Below are 21,747 nucleotides of genomic sequence, written 5' to 3' on the forward strand. Positions count from 1 at the left end.
ATACATTGATACAAATTACTTTTGAAAAGTGTTCTGGCCCTCACTCAGCACATTTTATTTAATTCAGTATGTTATGATAATTTACAATGCACAATAAAATCACAGGATATGTTGACATTGAAATGTTAAAAGTCTGCTAATATGAGGACAGTGATATGCTGTATTTTTATAAAGCATCAGAAAGCATGTTTAAGTATTCCACTATTATTCCAAATAGCTTCATCCTGTATTCTTGTAAAAAAATATAAAAAATATTTAATAATGTTTATAATACGTATTTTTGTATTAAAAAAGGAAATCAGCACATTAATATGTAAAATTGAATACTTTTAATTAATTTTAAATGTCCTATTTCTAAAGTAATGGAATAGCATTGTTTTATGCTTGCAAAATTAATCTGATCTTTAATTAGAGTTAAACAATGCTTTAATGCAAAATTATTAATGTGACAACCATAATATATTTTTTTTTTAAATTGTACTTAAAGATAGGCTTGTTTGAAGAAAAAAAACCAACATGTCACATTCTGTGACATCTGACCACATTTGTCTTCTTTAGACGTTCACCTTTTTAGCTGTTTTAAAAGGCTTTTGATTTTTGAGAAAATAGTAACAATGTGAATATGAGCAGGAGGTACTTTTGAGATTTTAAACATTTATTTGATGCCAGCATTGACAGAGGTCTCTGGGACATGTAGATAAGAATTCTCCAGAGAAATTGCTCAACAGCAAATGTATTTGGGCATGCAGTGGAGAGAAAGATTGAATATTAACAGAGATACAGTGATTGCCCAGAAGGGTTGGTCCTATCACTGTCAAGCTGGGAAATGAGGGCTGTTGGCTGTATATATGGGGACACAGGGGACCTCTCCCTGTCAGAGCTGCTGGTGGGACAAGGTCACTGATCTGCTCAAGCAAGCCAGCACCATGAAGCTGCTTCTGCTCTTCCTGCTCTGTGTTTCCTCTGTTAAATCCCAAGCCTCTGTTGAATACGACAATGAGGTTGTAATTTGTAATTAATAATAATAATAAGAGGAAAAATTATTAATTTTATTTAGTTGCATGCATGACTTATTCAGCTTGTGTGAGTCAGCTACGGTTGAAGCTGTGGGGAAAAATGATCCCTTGCATGTTCTTTTTCTGCTTGAAGTGTCAAAGAAATAACCTTTGTATAATTTCTTGGTTTGTGTGTAACTGCGCAATAATTATTTTCTAGTTTTGGATGTATTTCCTTCCTATTTTCTTTCTCTGCAGGGAATGAAGAATGTATGGTGATAGGAGTATTTATTTAGCTGAATTTATTGAAGAATATTAGTTTATTAATGTTGACATATGATGTTGAAGGCAATTGATTTGTCAAGTGAGAAAAAAAAAGTAGAAATATGTGATTAATCATTACCTGTCTAGAAGACAATATAAATCTTCTATGGATTCAGTACACATTGGGGAAAAAAATGTAACTGCCAGATCATATAGCTTTACATTTGAAGTGAAGAGATTACAATAGTTAAGCAAAAGAGGCAAACAATGAGGATCAATATAAAATAACAATATAACCATAGTTTTGTTTAAATATAATATTTTAATGTGAAATACAATTTAGAATCTCAGTGCATTTTTTATATTTTGAAAATCCCTGCAAAAAACAAATAGGTCAAGGTGATCAGAAATTAGATTTTTCTTCTGTTATGTGATCTAAGTGTTTGTGCCTGTATGTTGACTACTGATAAGACTACTATGCTAAATAATTTTCAGCAGTTTTGTGATTTCTGTGCTACCTACTTTTGAAACTACTTGAAGCCTCTGATCCTGGATCCTTACAAATGTTATTTGTTGCTAGGTCTGAGTAGGACTGGGGATGGTTGAAGATTTTGTTCCAGTTGTTCAAACAGCAATTATTTTAAATGGTTTCTTTTCAACAGCTGCTTAGGATCTGCTGTTTTCCATGCTTAGCCTTTTAGACTTTCTTATTTCTGGCAATGATGGGGAATGTATTCATCAGAGGGAGCTCTAAAACCTACTGTGAGAGATGTTATTAAATGCTTTTCCTAATTCTGTCAGTTAAGAGCTGGCTTGTGGCCTGAGACCTCATGATGTATTTTATTGTGGCCTGATCTTTTGAGACCTTAAAAATTTTCCTGTAGCCCAATGAAAAACTGGGACACCGATAACATGAGGATGAATATTCTTCTTAGCCACAAGAATATCTATTAACTTTTTTTAATATCCTACTACTTCAAGTTTCATGGTGCTTAGTGGCTCTGAACTATATAAACTTTATTCCTTGATCAGAATGAACTTGTAAAATATTGTTTTGCTTTTGTTTGAAGGCTTTTTAGTTTGCCTGTATCTAGGTGGAGGTAGTGTGACTAGTCTTACAAGGGAGACCATACAAGGGAGACTTTTACATAACGTCAGTATAATATTTCCCTTATGGCTTTTTCATTCCATTCTATGTATTTCTTTGGTGTTTAAAATGCTGAAGAGTGCTGGACAGGTGCCTCCACCCTGTGCAGAGCATTTCACAATAGCAGTCCCAGACTGAGGGAGTTTCCTCTTCCCCTGGCTTTGCAGGATGACAGCCCTTTGTTCGACGTTCGAGGCCACCGACCCGTGGACAAAAGGCGAGAAGCAGCCCCCACACTCCGACCTGTGGCACCTCCCATCAGTGGAACTGGGTACCAGCCCCGGCCCCCAAAGCGGGGGAAGCCAAGTGACAAGAAAGAGCAAATCATCTACCCTGATGCTGGTGGCTGCAAGCATCCTCTGGATGAGCTGGTGGGTTTCTGCCTGTCAATGCAGCTGATAACAGACTGTCTTTTTCTTCTAGCATGCCCAACAAGGAGTTTTCTTTGCCCAACAAGGGACAGTCAGTCAGTGAAAACAGCCCAACTTTGAATCCTTTTGCTTGAGTCTGGGAGGACTGCATTCACAGGAGTAATGTCTCGGAGTCTGTGGGATTAGTCACAGTCAGCCTACAGTGAAGATGGGGAGATGAGATTTGAACAGCAACTGAGGAAAGGAAATGTGTGGGTTAGCCTGTGCTTTCCCAGTTGCTTTTTATATACCAATGAAGAAAGACAGAAAAAAGCTCTGCAGAAGCACTGGCTTGATTTTCAGATATTCTCAAGGAAACCTAGAGACCAAAAAAAAGAATCTCCCCTGTCTGTCTTAAAATTCACTTCAAACCATAATTATGGTCTATCTTCAGTCACTGCCCCTGCTCTTACAGCAGAGCAAGCATGCCAAGATCTAGCATACTCCTTGCTGCCTTGCAGTGCTCTCTCACACTCTCTGAGTTGTGCTCTCTGCTGGAAAGCATAACAGGGTGTAGAGTCATCCTGGTGTCAGAGAGCAAACTGTTGGAGGTTTCCAACAAATGAAGTCTGTTAGCTTAGTGAATACATGATTGTGGTGGAGTCCCACTGCTGCTTGGATATTTCAGTTCTCGTGGGACTTCACTATTTCCAGCCACCTTTTCAAACACTGGTATCCTTGACGGTGCAGTGCTTGTTGCAGAAGCATTGGTGCTTAGCTTCTTAAGATTATGGTTTTTGATGAAATGTACTTGGTGATTTCATGTGAGAGATACAACATGAACATGGTTGATTCTCTGAGGCCAGTGAAAGAGGAAAGGGGTAGATACAAACAAGCACAGGCAGCATGTAGTTCCTGACAGGCTTTAATCATAGGTCAGGTGGCTTAACACTGTGAACATTTAACAGTGCAGAAAAGTGAAAAGCAGATGAACAACCAAACAAGTGTGAAGAGAGAGGTCTTTTTCTGAGATCTTCAACAAAAGAGACCTCTTGGGGACTCAGGGCTTCTTCTTGCTTCTTCAGTTTCTGTTCTTCAAATAGGAGTTGAATGTCGAGTCCTTATCTAGATGCTTGAATATGTTGTCGCATATTACTAACTATTCAGTGTGTCTAAGGTATGTGCATTCATGGATGGTTTTAGAAACCTTATATCTTGACTTTTATTCAGAACCCTTTTCATTTTTTTTAAGGGAGTACTGTGTCCAACTGGATGTGAGCTGCAAACTGCACTGGTAAAACAGGAAAAAAGTTTGAAACCAGTTGTTCGTGATCTAAAGGACAAAGTGAGCAAACTGTCTGAAACCTCTACAACTTTCTTTGAATATGTGACTGTTCTAGAAGATAAGTTGGTAAAGAGGCAAAAACAAAGACAAGGTATGCTATTTCTAGGAATTTTTTCTGTCAACAGTAGTGCAATTCTATTTGCACTGCTACTGTTACTTGTTAGTGGAACTTCTTAAAAAAAAATTAAGAATACAATGAGATATCTAGGGTTCTATGACCATGCCATCTTGCATCTTAAAAAACACTTTTGAGAGAGGCAAAGGGATGAATCTTGTACTAAGGCAAGATTCATATGAGGCCCCTAAATATAAGGGTCGTGTGTTCCCCCATTTCCTGCATTCCTATGTCCATGCAATCCCATTATGCCCAGCTCCTGGCTTGGCACAATGGCTCTCTGGAAAGAAAGTAATTATAGTTCTTTGACAGAATGTAGCAACACTGATAAATCTACTAGCTAGCAAAGAAGTAACAGTACACGTGCATCACTTTCCTGAAAATCTCTGCATAGTTTTTGCATGTTTTGGAAAGGTAAGCAAAAAAAAAAGTGTATCCTTCCTCCCCTCTAAGAAATGAAGTGTCTTCTCAAATTTTGCATGCAAGCTTCATTATTTTGTAACTGGAAAACACATTGAAAAGAAATCTGGTTTTATCTCTTTGCTTTTCTAGACAATGATGCTATACTTTCTCAGTACAACACAGAAGTGGAATTGCATTATAATTATATAAAGGATAATCTGGATAATAACATCCCATCTAGCCTCAGGGTCCTCCGTGCAGTTGTGGATTCTTTACACAAAAAAATACAAAAACTGGAAAATGCCATTGCAACTCAGATGGACTACTGCCGTTCCCGATGTGTTGTTTCCTGTAATATTCCAGTGGTTTCAGGCAAAGGTACTCATTTAACTGTAACAACATCTCCTGTTTATATCACTGTGCAAATCGATAGATGCTTCATTCAGTTGGTGCAAACATTCATTCCTCTGAAGCCTGTGTCATTGGCTACAATAGCAGAAAAGATCGAGGATGATTCCAAATGAAAAAGAATAATTTAGGGGTGCCTGAACTCCTGGTCAGACCAAAGATCCTCTTATCCAATATCAGTCTTCTTTAGCAGCCAGTAGCATTTTAAAGAAATATGTGCTTCAAGGTCTTTGTAAGGTGGAGGTGATACATTTGTGACTGTATTCTTGATTTTTTCAATCAAGAAAAGTTGTTCTTTCACAGGCTTGTCTAGTTCAAAAAGTCATTTGAAAATACACAGTCATCCATCACTCTGGTTGAACTTCTGGAAATTCCTGTGCAAGTGCACTGTTCTTTTTTTTTTCTGATTCTTTCACATGATGTATCACAGAAATCAAAATCAAAGTAGAATTTTATATATATTTATAGTTGTTTCCTTATACTCAGCAAACTGAAGGATAAGAAGATTGTTGAAGAAGTTCAGAGCTCTTTCAGTAATGGTGTCTCTGGTTTACTCTTGCAGAATGTGAGGATATTATCAGAAAGGGAGGTGAGATATCTGAAATGTACCTCATCCAGCCAGATCCTGTTGTCAAACCATACAGAGTATACTGTGATATGGACACAGATAATGGAGGTTAGTGTGAAATAACAATATTGTTAAATATTAATTAATATCAACGGTACAAAATTAATATTAGTAATTTGCATTTTAAACAAACTAATACAGAGTTATTACTTTTGTAATTATTTGAGAATGTAGTCTGATTGAGTCACTCAGAAAAGTCTTAGTCATCTTCAGATGCACAGTAGGATACATCTGCAATGAAAATGGCAATAAATTACTGGGATGGGGTTAGTAAATAAAAACATGTCTTACTATACCTAAAATAGGTAATGTATAGGTGGGCAGGCAAGGAGGGCCTGCCTCATTTCTTGCCCTGATACTATGTGCTAGATAAAAGATGGTGGCAGTTCTTCAAGCTCCACCTTTCTTTATGAAGCAAGGAACTACTTGAGTGTGATTAAAAATGGCAAGGCTGAGCTTGTAAGCAGTGAAAACTCAGACCTGCTGTAAGGAAGCCATATGCTCTACTTGTCTTGAGATGAAGATAAAAGGGTTTTATCTTAACATTTCATGCTCCTTTCTTAATGGCAAGTTAATCTAAATTGTGTCACTCCTGCAGGCTGGACTTTGATTCAGAACCGCCAGGATGGCAGCGTTAATTTTGGAAGAGTATGGGATCAATATAAAAAAGGATTTGGAAATGTTGCAAAGAGTGGAGGGAAGAACTACTGTGATACACCAGGTAAAATGCTGAGCATGAAACAAGGAGAGCTCTTTCTGCCGAAACTGTTTTCTCACATTTCTGGAAGCTCTTTTTGTTGTGGTTTGTTTTGTTTCGGTGGGTTTTTTTTAAATCAATGAATCCATTTTGTCAGACCTGTAGGGAATTCATAAAGTTGTCTTGAAGTATACCCTGCAGGCTATTTCACAGAGCTCTCCTTGTTGCTTCTCAGGTGAATATTGGCTTGGAAATGACAAGATCAGCCAGCTCACCAAAATAGGGCCCACTGAAGTTTTGATTGAAATGGAGGACTGGAATGGTGATAAAGTATCAGCCCATTATGGAGGTTTCACCATTCAGAATGAAGGAAACAAGTATCAGCTTTCAGTTAGTAACTACAAAGGCAACGCAGGCAACGCTCTAATGGAAGGAGCTTCACAGTTGCATGGAGAAAACAGAACAATGACAGTTCACAACGGCATGTTCTTCAGTACTTATGACAGAGACAATGATGGATGGTATGTACTTACATTAGACATTAAAAAAAAATAATTAGCAGGCTGAATGTTTCTGTTTAAAATAGAGCTGAATATAGAATATATTTCTATTTTGCTGTTAGTTTTCAGAGCAGTTTATAGTATCTTAAAATATGTTTTCTTCCTGCAATTTACCAGCCAAATGGCAGAATTGACATAACCAAGGGGTGGGTAAATCTATAGGATAGGTTAGTGCTGCTCCACAGCCAAACAAGAAGCAAGTGCTGATGACACTGTCTTGCTTAAGTAGGAATATTGGTACTCATTCCAGAAGTGCTTAGTAGGTCCTGAGGAAAGAGACAGCATGTCCTACTTAAAATACAAAGTTCTGCCTACTCAGACGACAGGCTCAATTCAAAAGTATATAATTTAACACTGTATCTCTACACTACGTTCTGTGTCTATATCTTAATACCGAATTTCATATTAATGAATAAATTAATTTTATAGATTGGGAAAGACACATATTTCTCATTATTTTACATCTTTAAACTGCATTGATGTTGTAATTATCATTATGAACTGCAAGTAATTGTAGTTAGCAATTGGTTAACTAAAATGACATTCCCAAAGAGTTGCAGCTAAAATTTTACTTGTTTTTCATAGCTACTTCACCTTCCAAGAGCACTAACACACACTTGAGATGATTAATCTTTTACAGAATATGCAGAGAGGATTTTAAATGTTCCTTATGCTTTGAAAATTTCATACAGGGGCAGGTGTATGTACCCTGTTGATATGTTTACAGTTCATCTGTCACTTTTAACACTTTCTTTTTCCTCCTCAGGTTAACTGCAGATCCAAGAAAACAATGCTCCAAAGAAGATGGTGGTGGATGGTGGTACAACCGCTGCCACTCAGCCAACCCCAATGGCAGATACTACTGGGGAGGGACCTACAGTTGGGATATGGCAAAACATGGTACAGATGATGGTGTTGTGTGGATGAACTGGAAAGGGTCATGGTATTCAATGAAGAAGATGAGCATGAAAATCAGACCCTACTTCCCGCATTAACCATTACCAAAATGTACAGAATCAGGGATTTTCTTTTAATATTTGTACATGGTTATCTTTCTTAGGCACAATATTCATGCTTGTCTTTACATATGAGAACCAAATATGTATGTATGAGCATTTTGTGACCTGAAGTGAAAAGCTGTGTCAACTGTAAATCAAAATCTGACCGATGAAAACAACTTACAAGTGTATTTTGTTCTGTTTTTCATCTGTTTACAAGACATAAGTGACTAATACAGAATAATGCTGATAAAAAAATCCAAAACCCAACTTGTTTCACTCTTTTACAAGGGACTTCTCTATGACATTTGAAGAAGGAAAGGTGTATTTTAAAATGTATTCTAAAAATTTAAGAAAGCCTTAAAACTTAAGTTTTGTTCACATGATTCCTAAGTATTTATGTGTTATATAGGAAGACGAAAACACATTCCACCATGTAAGAGATGTTTGTATTGTTTTGTATCATAAAGGTACAGTAACTACCTGTGTAACAAGGAATAAAATGAAAAGATAGTATCTAAAACATGGCTAGGTCACCAGTCGCTTAGTTCAAACTCTGTATGCTGGATAAAATATTCCCTTTACTGGGACCTGGCTCACATACTGTGCCTCATTAACATCCATTTCACCATCCCACATACTTTTATCAGAGAATAAAATACAATGTTAGAAGACCTGGCTTGCGTATCTTTCACACAATCACTATCATAGGACTAGAGCAGTTAATGATGCCATTCATAGGTTAGGTGGAGGCTGTGTATTTTATTGAACCTAGTGGTCCAGGCTCCCTCTGTAGCCAGGAGCAGAAGTTGTCCTAAAGACAAGACTTCCCAACCCTATCAGGCAGTATCAGCCATCCCTCTGAGACACTGTCTTCCTCTACAGAGGAGGGGACACAGATCACTAGTGCTGGATGGATTCCCACCTGAAACCTCTCATGTTGATTTAACATACCCAGGAGGACCAGGAGGAGATGTCATGGCAGCATCTCACCACATGAACACGTGTTCAGCACCCTCACAAGGAGGCTTCCATTGAGGCTAAGGTGCAAAAATACACAAGTTGTAAAGCAGAAATGCCTTTTCCAAGAGTACAGACACTTCTTCACACACACCTGTAAAGATGTCTTTGCTTTTCAGCAAACTCTCAAAAAATGTAAGACAGTGACTGTGTTTGATAAGCATCAAGCCTTTTTGCCACTTTTTTATGGCATTGTTAACTATGGAACATGCTGGGCCAGTGAGATTGGAAGCAAGGAAGTTTGCTTGTTTCTCAACAGAAGCACAGAAATATTAAACAGAGTAAATACTTGTGTAATTTTATGTCATATGGTAGAAAGGCAAATACAGCATGGTCTTTTGTAACTGTGTAATCAGTAGACCTGTTTTTCTATGCAGCCAGCTTTTTGCTAAAATATCCTTACCACACACACTGTCAGCAAGTTGCTGATTTAAACCCGTTATCTGTAGAAGAATCCTTGCTTGACACGTGTTGAGAAACATTCTAAACCAGGGAAATATATACTATAGCCATCCAGGTGCTCCTCATTTGGCTTGTGCTGGTTACAGTCATAATCTTTCAGTAGTCACTAGAAAATAATAACCTGTTTTGGGAGTTGTGTTTTGATGAGTTTTCATAAGCTGTCTTATTTTGGATGCATGGTAAATCAATGGAACAGAAGATCTACCTCCATATTTGTGCAATCAAATCTTATGAGATCCTTAAAAGTCAGTCCTAAAAGTGGATGCATCATTTATCAAAGTGTACTCTATGTTAGTTAGGTGTGTGGTAAAAGTGAGAACCCAAACTACCCATGGCTCTGCCTGAGAACTGACTCCTGCCACTGTTGTGTTCCCCACAAAATGGAAACGAGAGGAGCCAACCTAGGAGTGTGATTGTCATACTCAATCAGACTTTCAAGGTTCATGTTAGAGGAGAAAGGAGTGTGTGGTGAGCATACTTCTAAGCTCTTTTACTTCTTTAACACCTTTAAACAAAGTGAATAATTCAAATTATAGTTATTTTTATCTCCAATCAAGATGAGAGCTGCTGAAGACATAGACATAGACCAAGACATAGACAGAGACATTGTCAAAGACATAAATAAAGTTTATGTAAAAGAGGTTTTTAAATAAGTATTTCCTTCACAAGTTTTGTCAATTACAAATAAGATGAAAGGACTGTTTTGTTAATAGTTAATCAGTGTTTATTTTTTAAGCCACAGACATGTCCTGTTGCCTTCAAATTCACAGGGTAAAAGTACATTGTGCACATATATATATATAAAATATTTTCAAGTTGTAGTTGTATCTATTAAAAACCTGTTTTTCTACAGGGTTTCTATGGGCCTGATTTTCATTCTCACAGTTTTGAGGGAATAGTCAGAGGCTCTAAATGGCAGCCAGACAACACCATTTTCGATCTCATAAGGAACGTTGTACCTGGGATCATAGTGGCCTCCCAGGTAGTAAATGCCATTGAGGTTGGCTGCCTGGCAGCTGTTGTACCACCAGCCGCCCCCGTACACCTCAGCACAGTTCTCCTCCCAGCGGTCATGGTCCCGGTCGAAGGTGCTGAACTGCATCTGGGCGTGGGACGTGTACTCGGTGCCCTCCTCCAGCCAGCCAGCGATCAGCGCGTCCCCGGCTGTCCCCTCGTAGGAGGACACAGCAAGGGCATACCCTTCTGCTTCAGACCCTACCTGTATGACATATTCTGCATACACAGTATTTCCATCCCAGTCCTCTAACTCTACTCGGAGGAGAGTGTCATTCTGAGTCAGCAAGTGTATGTTTTCATTGCCCAGCCAGAACTCTCCTCGCCCTCTGCCATCCACGCTGCCGAAACCTCTCTGGTAGTCTTGCCAGGTCCGGTTAAAAGTCACTGATCCATCCATTCTCTGTTGGATCAATAGCCATCCTCCCAGAGTGGTCTCTTGGTCGCAATAAACTGACAAAACTTTATTGGATCCCGCTGGCTTGATTTTGAAAATGCCACTTTTGGCACCAAAAGTGTGTTTCTGGCGGATATCATCACAGTCTAAAAAAAAAAGTTGATCTGGTTTGACAGGAGTTATCAGCAAAATTTAATAAAAGGTTCAGGGGGAATCCAAGTACCAATAGCTCTGAGGAAAACTGTTAAACATGTATTTGACTATACTAGGTATAGTGACAGGCAACATTAACATAATTCAGAAAAGAAAATGGTATATTTCTTAAACTGTGACTTGTCTATGCAATACCCAATTATTAATGAAATATTTGTTGTTTCTAAAGTGGCAATGAACAGACACAGTGCTTCCATTTTACCATCACACTGTTGTACTGCAGTATCTAAAACAAATGTGTCAATTTGCTTAAGGATGGAATTTGGCTCCGCTACCTCATTAACTACTTCTGTGATGCCTGTGTACCTTTCCCAGTGTTGGGTGTCCTTTGCTTCACTCCAGGTGGTCTGAAGCTGCGTGCCTGAAAGTCTGGGGTATCCTCTGCACTCTCATCATGTTGCACCCCACCTAGCTGCTCAGTTACTTCTCGGGTCTTTAGTGATTTTGTTTCAAAAGTGGAGCCTCCCTTGTTGAAACTAGAAGAGGCGCTGGTCACTACAGTCTTGGAGTGACTTGCACTGCCAGATGGGAATCCAGATGGCTGAAGGTGAAGTCTTCCAAAGTCATCTTCTTCCTCCTCTCCTAGGTCTGTAAATTTGCCTTTCCCCCCATAAGTCCCTGAATGACTGGTTGCCCCACTGCCTAAGTGGCTACTCCCTGTGCCAGTTACTTGGCTGCTAGATACACTAACATGCCTACTAGTAGAGGATGGAGAGTCAGGGGTGAAAAATGACTCTAGCTCAGGGAATAACACCTCTAGCTTGTGGAAGTCATCAGTCCCACCAACATGGTACACGCTCCCTTCCCCTCCAACATTTCCCACTCCTTGCAAATGGGAGCAGTCAGAGCCATCAGGAGAAACTGTTTTTTCAACTATTTCTTCTCTAGGGCCATCAGGGCCAGTGACACGTGTTTTTGTGATACTTTTGGTGCATCTACGAACAGTGGAGGAGGTTTTGTCTCCCAGACTGGGTGTTTCTCTCCCATGAGTAGAAGTAACTAATTTGCTGGTGTATGAAGGTCCAGCCCCCCTTGACTCTGCCATGTGAAACAGGCTGTCGCCTCGGGAGGGATTTGTGTCTGTTCCTGGTCTTTCTAGTACCGCTTGCATCTGCCTGATGTTATTAACTATGTTCAGAGCTTGCATTTCTGGCAGAGGCTTATGCTTAAAATGCTCAGGAACGTTTGAGTCCTTAAGTGGCCTCATTTTCAGAGTGCTCAGAGTGGTTGTTTGAAGCTCTGGGTGCAAGTCGATTGAGTTGGCTTGGGTAAGCTGCTTCTGAATGTTGTTGTAGCTTTCTTTATCCAGCTGGTAATCAAAACCTCTAGCACAGGTTCCTCTGCAAGCTCGTATCTTAATATCAATGTCCACCTACATTAATAGAGAGAAATAATTTGGTTAGGGGGCTTTCCTGGTTTTCTCAAGCAAGCATATGCTTTACCTGGACTGGGGAAGGGTGGGAGCTGCACTGGTACCTCCCACCTTCAGTTGAATTTTTCCAAATTTCCGAATTTTGAAATCACCGCTGGTTTTATTTCCACTGTAAACATGACATATGTAATAGCACAGCACACAGGTGCTCCATGGAGAAGTATGTTGTAACACGTTCCCAATCTCTGCTCCCTTTGTTCTCAGGGCATAGTGTTGTATGCATGAGTTTGGAGGGAGTGCTGCAGAGCTGGGGGAGCTGGGGCAGAAACAGGTCCCTCAAGGAGAGGGGCAGACACTGAATTTGTCCCAGAGCCTGTCATGGTCCTACTGTGAGGCCTGCCATCATGGGGGTACCACTGCTTTCCTAAATGATCCAAAAGCCATATCTTTGATCCAGGGACCAAAATGGGCTTTTGAGAAAAACTGCTGTTTGTGCCAGGACATTTCCTTGCATTACCATCAGGAGAATTGGCTGCAGCCTGGGAACACAGGCTTTAAAGCCAGCACTGGCTGTGAACAGTGGTGGCAGCACTGAGGAAGGATGGGGCATGTCCCTCTCATCCTAGCTGCTCAGCAGCTCCCTAGAGGAGGACAGATCCTTCATACACAGCCAGTTATCAACAGATACAAAATCCTTCCTGCCTGTCTGAGAGTAGAAGCAGCGAACAGGACCAGGAGTCCTCCTGAGCTCACTCTGGTTCCCACATAGCTAGAAAAAACAAACAAGCTGCACAGAAAGAAACTCATTGGGGGATTTGCCTCAGCAGGTCAGCTCCCATGAAAGCTGCATCATGTTTTCTTTCAGAGGGAGAATTGCTCACCATGCACAGTATAACAGATAGACCCTCTTTCTAGAGCTTGGCTCTGGAAAGAATAGAAATTACGTAGCTACCTACCTCCAAGCGCTTCATCTCCACCACCTGCTCCTGGATGCTGCTCTGCAGAGCTTTAATTCTGTTTACTTGAGTGACAACTCTTTGCTTTAATGTCACAATTCTCCGCCTCAGTTCTCCTGATATATGATCGTAAGCCTCCTCGTTCTCTGAAACAGAAATGCATCAGTCACTTATGCATGTGTGATTCTATTCCTAAAAGAGTAGCATATTTTTAAATATGCAATTAAAACATGCAATTATGAACATATTTCTCACAGTATTGAGCAGGTAAAAATTACATTGGTTTTTACTAGTTAGCAATTAAGAGTCTTGTATTACAATATTTATTCTGGCTCTTGATAATAAGGTCCAGTGCAATACAGATTTTCACTACATACTGCTTATGCACCAAAAAAAAAAAAACAAAACTCAGCAATGGATAATAAAATTGGGTGTGAGATACTCACGCTGAGCACTGTCCAGATTTGGTTTTAGTGTATTTATGGTTTCCACAACAACCCGATTGGATTTTTTATAGTTGTTTTCATTTTCTGCTAGCAGCTTCTTGATTTTGTCAATTCTGTGACTATAATCCTGTTCTGTTTCATCAATCAGTCCTTGTATTCTGCAGCCTGATGGACATTTTGTACCCTAAGATTGGAAGAGGAAAATAATTGTGTTTAAATCTTCACAAGAAGACCTTTTTAAACATGTTTGCAGGCTTTTGGCCAACACTGAAAACACATTTTAAAAAAAATTAGGCAAGATTCTGCTAGATCTCTTGAGATTACCTGTTCTATTCATGCAACAACTTTGCCAAGGACTTGTGTGACTTAGAGCAAGACACCTGAGGGTTGATCCTTTACCTCCTATGCCTCTGACATTGGTGTGATGAAGAGCATCCTCAGAAACCTTCCATAAAGGGAGAATCAAGTAAATCCCTAATTTTCCCTCTTCTCTGTTCCTCAGAGGTGAAATTACATATATATATATATATATATATATGTATATACACACATACACACAAACACATGTAGATATATGTTATATATTGCTGTAAAGAGAAGTTTGTTGTCCAGTTTGAGAAAGGATGTCAGAGGAAAAATTATTTAAGCAAATTTTTCCACAGAAAACCCTAATGTACTTACAGACTAAAGCTCTTTGCCAAATAAATGTAGCATAGAGATGGGCTGAAATGGACGTGTAAGTTATTTCTAGCTTTTCTTTGACCCACATCTTTTGTTCCAGTGCCTTTCTCTTACCAACTCCAAAAGTGGCAATGTTAAAATTCTGAAAAGAAACCCTTCTTATTTTTTTTCTAGGAATAGCCTTCTTTTATCTAATCTTTCTTTTCCAGACTTACTATCTTTTCTGATTCTGCACTTCTGAAAACTTCTCTTCTCCCTCTCTCTTGCTTGTAATTTTTTTCTTGCATTCTTTCCTGCAGGAGATCTCTTCAGGCTGCCTCAACCTGAAGCATTACCTGTCCTCCCTCAGACCTAAAGGCCACCCTTGCACTGGCTGCCCAACACTCATCATCGTGGTGCTGCTGAGGCCCATGAGCACCCTGCTAATGGGCACAACCTTCACCCCCAGAGCCCGTTGCTCACCCAGTCATCATCTGCACAGATGGGCCAGTTCTTCTCATACTGACAGGTGGTCTGGGACATGTGCTCCACAATCCTGGGACCACGCACTCCCGCACCCTCCTTTTCAAAGCTGGTTACTCCACCTTGTGCCTGCCAGGAGGAAAAAGCAAAACCGAGGTTAACTCACCAGCTGTCAAGAGAACAGAAACATAGCACTGATGTCCTCAAACAGTGGCATAGGTGATGTGTGGAAATATCAGACATCTAGAAAGCATCACACTGAACAATGCAAGGATTTTACTCCTAACATTTTTGTAAGATTGGTTTGGTTTGGTTTGGTTTGTTGGAATAAGGCTTTTCATCTCTTAAAATTAATGCTGCTACATAGGAACCTGGTGATGCTCAGGATATATTATGATGAAATCTTTCCACATAAATATTGTGTGAAAACATAAAATTAAATCCACATTAGAGTGAAACTTATTAAGTTAAAGCAAATACTCAGAAATAATGTGTTCTGTTTCCCCTTGATACAGTATTCAGACATTTTACCATTCTATGATTCTATTCCTAAATTTCTATTTTCATTCTACCACCTCCAGTCTACACAAAACTGGCTTAAAGATATATATGAAGATAATTTTCCCACTATTGTTTCTGATTTTAGTCATAGTTGCTAACTGCAAGCTTTTAGCACTACTCTGGCTGGCACAAAAAGCAGGAAGCTAAAAGCATTGTAATAAAAATATCATTGTCAGTGGTGGATATATTCCATTGTGCTAATGGAAAGAAGAGAAATAAATATATTGAGATTCTCTTCAAATGTGAGAAGCAAAAGTGCACCTATACAAGCTAATTCTAAGCCAAAATGCTGTAAAAATTCCTACTGTGTTATTGCTCAGTAAAAGACTGAAAAATAATTATTTTTCATCAAAGAAATCCCTGTTTTAGTGCTTAAGATGTAATTAGATCTGACTGAACTCCTCTGCACACCTTACATTCTTTTCAAGCAGCATAATTAATGCTTGAAAATATTAATTATTTGTTGTTATTATTATGATTAATGATTTATTCTGAGGTCAAGAGACTTTTCCTAGCCTCCAGTGTCAGAACCTCAGCCTTGGGGAACTGGAATGTCATTATTAAAATCAGTTGGTGTGATTCATCCTGAGGATCTGGTACAAATAAAAACTTTACTTTCAGGTGGTTTGTGCCCTTTTTAGCATTGACAGCTCCAATATGACTGCTCCTGTTTTGTCACATCCACTTCCTATAATTTCTGACATTTGTTAAAAGATGCACATTCTTCAAAAAGCAGTCACAAAGAAACATAAATAAACTAACATCAGATTATGACCTGAGACTTCAATGAGAAAATAGCCATGTTATATTAGCATAGTTGAAAATTGTCTCTCTTTTTCATGATCTAAAAATTTATTCTTACTTAGCTCTCATTAACCTGATATTGCTGTCACAGGAATCCTTGTTTTATAATGTATATTTAATAATAAAGGTATTGTGTGTCATTTATACATGGAAAGCCCTGCAGGAGTACTGTCCAAAGGAGAGTAGGACTCACCCTAAGAAACAAAAATTTCCAAACAGGCTGGAGCCACTAGCATCCAGTCAGTTAGGTTTAAGACTTCCAGCATAGCCTGTGAATCTATTTAATTCGTGTTAACATATCTGCTTTGCTGCTTCTGAAGCCAAACAGATTCAGACCTGCATTAAGCAAAACTGGAGAGCTGGATGATGAAGAATGACTGATGAAAGCCCAGCAGTGAAGTAGTTGCAGTAACCTTGTGCATATGTGTGTGCATTGAATTTTAGGAGCTAGGTGACATGCAAAATGTATCTATCTAATGAATGAATATTAAATAAATACTCACTCTTCAAAACAGAAATATATTAAAAGAATCAAGTAAGCAAACTCATACCCAGGCTAAGTTGAGGCACAGCAACACACAGAGGATCCTCATTGGTGTCATCTTCAGGAGAAGAGGGAACTGAACACTGAAAAGATGCTCTTCACTGGTCTTTTGGTGCAATTTAAACCTTAACATGAAGCTGAGGTTAATCATTATGCTACCTTCTGTTTAGAGACAAAACATGCCAAATGCCCTCCAGTTAAGTGATTACCTATGGCCTCTTGCACAAGTTTCTGATGTTATTTGCTCCAGATAAGTTTGTACAACACCAACAAGCGGGTAACATCACGTATTCCAGGAAAAAAAAAAATCTGTCTAAAGCTTAGTTTCTCGTAACTGGATATTCAACAAAGGTGCGTGCAGGACCTAGTGTGATCCAGCAATACTTTCCCGCTGGAAGACACACACTCTGTGCATTGGGCATTTAGTTCACATAATCAAAAAGCTGATATTTGGAAAAGGAAGTCTTTGGTTTGCCCTTTCTGGGTGACAGTGTTCCACTGCTGTGAAATCCACTGGTCTTTCCAAAGCAAATATTAGTCTAAGAAAGGCTGATACAGCCTATGTGTGACCATGTGGTCATCAACCAAAATTAATTCCTGAGGACTGCAGAGCTCAGTTTACATGCATTTTTATAGCTGGACCTTACTGGTGTTTAGATAATGCACAATGTGTCTGATACCATGCTGTCACCTATACAAATGGTGTATTATAATTTTTTTTATCAAGTGAGTTTTATTTGAAATTAATACGTTTATGAAATTAATTTATGAAAAGCACAGTAGAGTGATACTTGAAAAAGTTCCAGAATCAATATTAAGCATAATTAAATCTCCCTATGAAGTCATGTCTCCTTAAATGTTTGTATAATGGGTACATAGATTTTGGGTGTGGTAACTGATGATAAAGTGCTGCTGCTACGAGTTGTGTAACAAACCTTACTGGAAAGTGTTGTCCATGGCTATCAGACACTTTAGAGATGCTGCCTATCTCAAAAGTTGTGACCACAGTGAGCAAAAATGAGCAAGAAAACCTCTACTTGAGCAAATGTGAGCCTAATCAGTTGAAAGAACAAGAGTCTTGGCTGTTTAAAACATTCACAAAACTCTTCATCATCTACAGGCTGCAATATCTTATAATATTCTGCTTCAGAGGAACACATTTAAGCTTCATTCTTGCATTGCAGAACATGGAGCTGTTTGAGTGAATCCAGAGAAGGGCCACAAAGATGATTAGAGGGCTGGAGAACATCTCCTAGAAATACAGGCTGAGAGAGCTGGGGTTGTTTAGCCTGGAGAAGAGAAGGTTCCAAGGATACCTTACAGTGGCTTTCCAATACCTGTAAAGGGCCTACAAGAAAGTTGGAGGACATTTTAAAAGGGCATGTAGCAACAGCATGAAGTGGAATGGTTTAAATGCGAAAGAGGGTAGATTCAAATTAGATATTAGGAAGAAATTCTTTAGTGTGAGGGTGGTGAGACACTGGTTCAGGTTGCCTAGAGTTGTGGATGTCCCCTCCCTGGAAGTGTTCAAGGCCAGGTTGAATGGGACTTTGAGCAATCTGGTCTAGTGGGAGGTGTCCTTGCCCATGCAGGGGGGTTAGAACTATATGATCTTTAAGGTCCCTTCCAGCCCAGAACCATTCTGTGATTCTGTGGTTCTATGATATTTAATTCAAAATAGCTGATTGCAGCTTTGGATCCATTTCAGCAGTGGCTCAGGTTTTCTCTTATCCTCCTTTCCCCTGCTTTTCTTCCTGCTTTCTGCCTTCAGGATGCTTGAACCCTCTCCATGTAAAGTTCACTGCATTTGAACTGGACCCCCTTTCTGGCCTTGCACTTCATGCTTCTCTTACCTAGGAAAATCCTTTTAAACTTAACAGAACTTATGTCCATCTTGTAATAGAGAGACATATAATCAGATAGCAGAAAATGGAAGAGCTTGATAATATGGTGCTACATTGATTTATGCCAGTTATGAACACCTACACCATCAGAATCTGGTTTTGCATGGCAAAGGGTCTATATTATATTTAAGGCTTAATCTTACTTGTTCACAGTCTGAAACAAGATGTTTTGTCTCTTTCAATTTCCTGCATCATGTCTTCTGTTTAATCCCACACAGTGCCAGTAATACTATGATGCAATAAACCTCTTCTGGTTTCAGCAACAAGAGAACCCAACTAACTTCAGCAACAAATGTCGAAACAGTCCACATGTTACCTTTGCTCAGTTTGAAGATCAGCCAGCCATGGCTGTGTTGCTTGGTTGATAAATGTTTGTAAGGCAGCTCCTGAACTCAAAGCAGATAAACATACCTACAGACCAAAATCCTCAGCTTCTAACTTCAACAGGGGCAAGACTGGGGATGCTTCCCCGCTTCAAGTCCCACACAGTTTTATTCACTGTGTTGCAGCAGTTCTATTAAAGAATTATAAAAAGCTCAAAGAACCACAGACTGCTTCAAGGAGAGAAAGACCACAGTGAGAGGAAGACTTGCAGGTTTAAGATTAATTCTTTTACAGAACAGAGTAAAATGAGCTTAATCCAAAATCTACCGGCGTCCATGGAGTCTCCCACTTAATTTTGTGTTCTTCAATATTCTCCAAACATTATTTTTGTAATTTAATAGGCCTTAAAAATCAGGACCAAGCAGAGGAATTTCTGCCTTTTCAACCATGATAACAGATGTGATGATTTGTGAGGTGATATCCCCAGTACTAGAAACCAGTGTCAGACTGGACATGGCAGCAGCATGTGCCAGGTGTCTTCTGATGCTGAAGGAGAACATAGCCCTCTCGTGACCTTCAAAAGCAGAAAACTTACACTTTGGTCCAAGTTAAACTCGGCTACCAAGGCTAGAGGGACTGGAAAAAGCTGATAACTCATCATAAACATTAGGTAAGCTAAGAGGGTTTTCCTGCTTCACATGAAGGGAATTGCTGGGAAAAACTGAAGTGAAGGAGGAGCTCCTCAAGTCTTCCAGATGAGGGCTGAAGCTGGGCCTGACCTTCAGCCTGTACCTTTTCTTTCATGTTGCAATCATCCAGTCACTTCTACCTGTGTTTGTTGAAAGAGCAAAGGCCAAGAGCTATATAAACTTTGGATTTAACTTTAATTCATGATCAAATGATGGAAGTGCATTTCACTGCTTCAGGGCCCTGCTCTTGGCAGGTTGCCAAAGCAATAACTGGGCAGTCTGGGATTTAACTCTGGTTTGTGTGTCCTAGATGTGAGCCTGCCCTCGTTTGCCCTGCACTGCAACTGTCTGCTGTCCTACTACCAGTTCCCACCACCATTTCCAAGTGGTGCCTTCCCATCCTCTTACCTGGTCATTCCTGTAGCTCCTCTTGATATGTTGTCTTAGGCTCCATTCTCCTTCAGCCCCAACTCTCAGATCCACTTTCTTTTCATGTGCTCATCAAAATACTTATTTTTTTTTAATTTATTATTAGCCAGTCCCAGCATCTGGTCCCGCATTTTCCCCATGCAATGCCCCAGGGACTGAGGGACCCAGCAAGTTCTCCAGTCCATCCACCTTATTTGCTTCTTTCTATCTCTCTCCCATCCTCATTCACTTTTTTGTTTTGTTTTAGAGTGAGCATGCAAAAGAAAAAGTATTTCTGTTTCCAGTTCCTCTGTTTTGTCTTGTAATGAACTTCTATAAGTTCAGAGAGAGACAGGATTTCCTGAATACAGGTGACTTTCACTGTAGGCTATGGTCTTAGGGTCATGTACAATAAAGACTGATTTAGAAAAGAGAAAGATGAGCATCAGTATACAAAATAGGAGCATTAAGTCAAATTGGAATGTATTTGCTTGCAAAAAAATAAGACTGACAGCATCACTCTCTCTCTAAGAGTCAAAATAAATAGAAGATATTTTCAGGCCACTTTTTGGTAGTTTGAAGGTTGAAAACAGTAAAATGGAGGTCCAAAAGGCATGAGCCTTAACAGCCTTCTTTCAGGCTCCAGAGACTATAACTACAAGCTGAGATCCTGCAGATTCCCTGATGAACTCTGGCATAGGATTTCTTTGAAAGCTCAGGTTTCTTGAATTCAATAGCTCTGACTCTCCTGACCACTGAAGCAGATGGCCCTTTCCAAAGAGGTTAAACAATCTGTGAAAATTTAGGACACCAATAAACAAACCAATTGGAAGAATAAGCCAATCTTAGTTCTAGTGAGCAACCCACAAAATGCCAGTTTTTCATACCAGTGAAATGTGTGTAGTTACAGCAGATTGTCATCAAATAATTCATTGCAGCCTAAAGATAAACTAGGAGAGGTAAATCAGTGTCCAGACCTAGCAGAGTGTGGACACAGAAGTCAAAGTGACAGAAGGGAAAGGAATATTTTTTAATTCCATGTTGCAAATATATCATAGAATCATAGAATCATAGAGTGATTTGAGTTGGAAGGGACCTGAAAGATCACCTAGTTCCAACCCCCTGCATGGGCAGGGACACCTCCCACTAGATCAGGTTGCTTAAGGCCCCATCCAACCTGCTCTTGAAGACCTCCAGGGAGGGTGCATCCACAACCTCACTGGGCAACCTGTTCCAGCATCTCAGAACCCTCACAGGAAATAACGTTTTCCTAATGTCCAACCTGAATCTCCCCTCTTTAAGCTTCAGACCATTGCCCCTTGTCCTCTCACTATACACCTGTGGAAAAAGCCCCTACCCCAGCTTTCTTGTAGGCCCCCATCAGATATTGGAAAGTTACCATAAGGTTACCACAGAGCCTCCTCTTCTTTAGGATGAACAACCCCAACTTCCCCAGCCTATCTTCACAGGGGAAGTGCTCCAGCCCTCTGATCATCTTCATGGCTCTCCTCTGGACACACTCGAGTTCTACATCCTTCTTATGTTGGGGACTTCAGAACTGGCTACAGTACTCCATGCTGG

General features: G+C 39.6%; 2 protein-coding genes across 2 annotated transcripts; one reads left to right on the forward strand and one right to left on the reverse strand.

Annotated features, from left to right (window-relative positions):
* Positions 1-859: 859 nt before the first annotated feature.
* FGB (fibrinogen beta chain) lies at positions 860-8,179 on the forward strand. Its single transcript, XM_051617422.1, has 8 exons — positions 860-1,001; positions 2,574-2,777; positions 4,009-4,192; positions 4,769-4,996; positions 5,589-5,702; positions 6,253-6,375; positions 6,587-6,872; positions 7,678-8,179. Exons 1-8 carry the CDS (start codon positions 927-929, stop codon positions 7,904-7,906), a joined length of 1,443 nt encoding a protein of 480 aa, XP_051473382.1. The 5' UTR covers positions 860-926; the 3' UTR covers positions 7,907-8,179.
* Positions 8,180-10,092: 1,913 nt separating this feature from the next.
* On the reverse strand, positions 10,093-16,956 carry FGA (fibrinogen alpha chain). Its single transcript, XM_051617421.1, has 6 exons — positions 16,849-16,956; positions 14,933-15,061; positions 13,790-13,973; positions 13,344-13,489; positions 11,322-12,387; positions 10,093-10,948 (listed from the first exon to the last, which is right to left on the reverse strand). The coding sequence occupies exons 1-6, from the start codon at positions 16,897-16,899 to the stop codon at positions 10,239-10,241; spliced, it is 2,286 nt and encodes a 761-aa protein (XP_051473381.1). The 5' UTR covers positions 16,900-16,956; the 3' UTR covers positions 10,093-10,238.
* Between the last annotated feature and the right edge of the window lie 4,791 nt (positions 16,957-21,747).

The sequence above is a fragment of the Apus apus genome, chromosome 4 (genome assembly GCF_020740795.1).
Source record: "Apus apus isolate bApuApu2 chromosome 4, bApuApu2.pri.cur, whole genome shotgun sequence".
Taxonomy (NCBI): Eukaryota; Metazoa; Chordata; class Aves; order Apodiformes; family Apodidae; genus Apus; species Apus apus.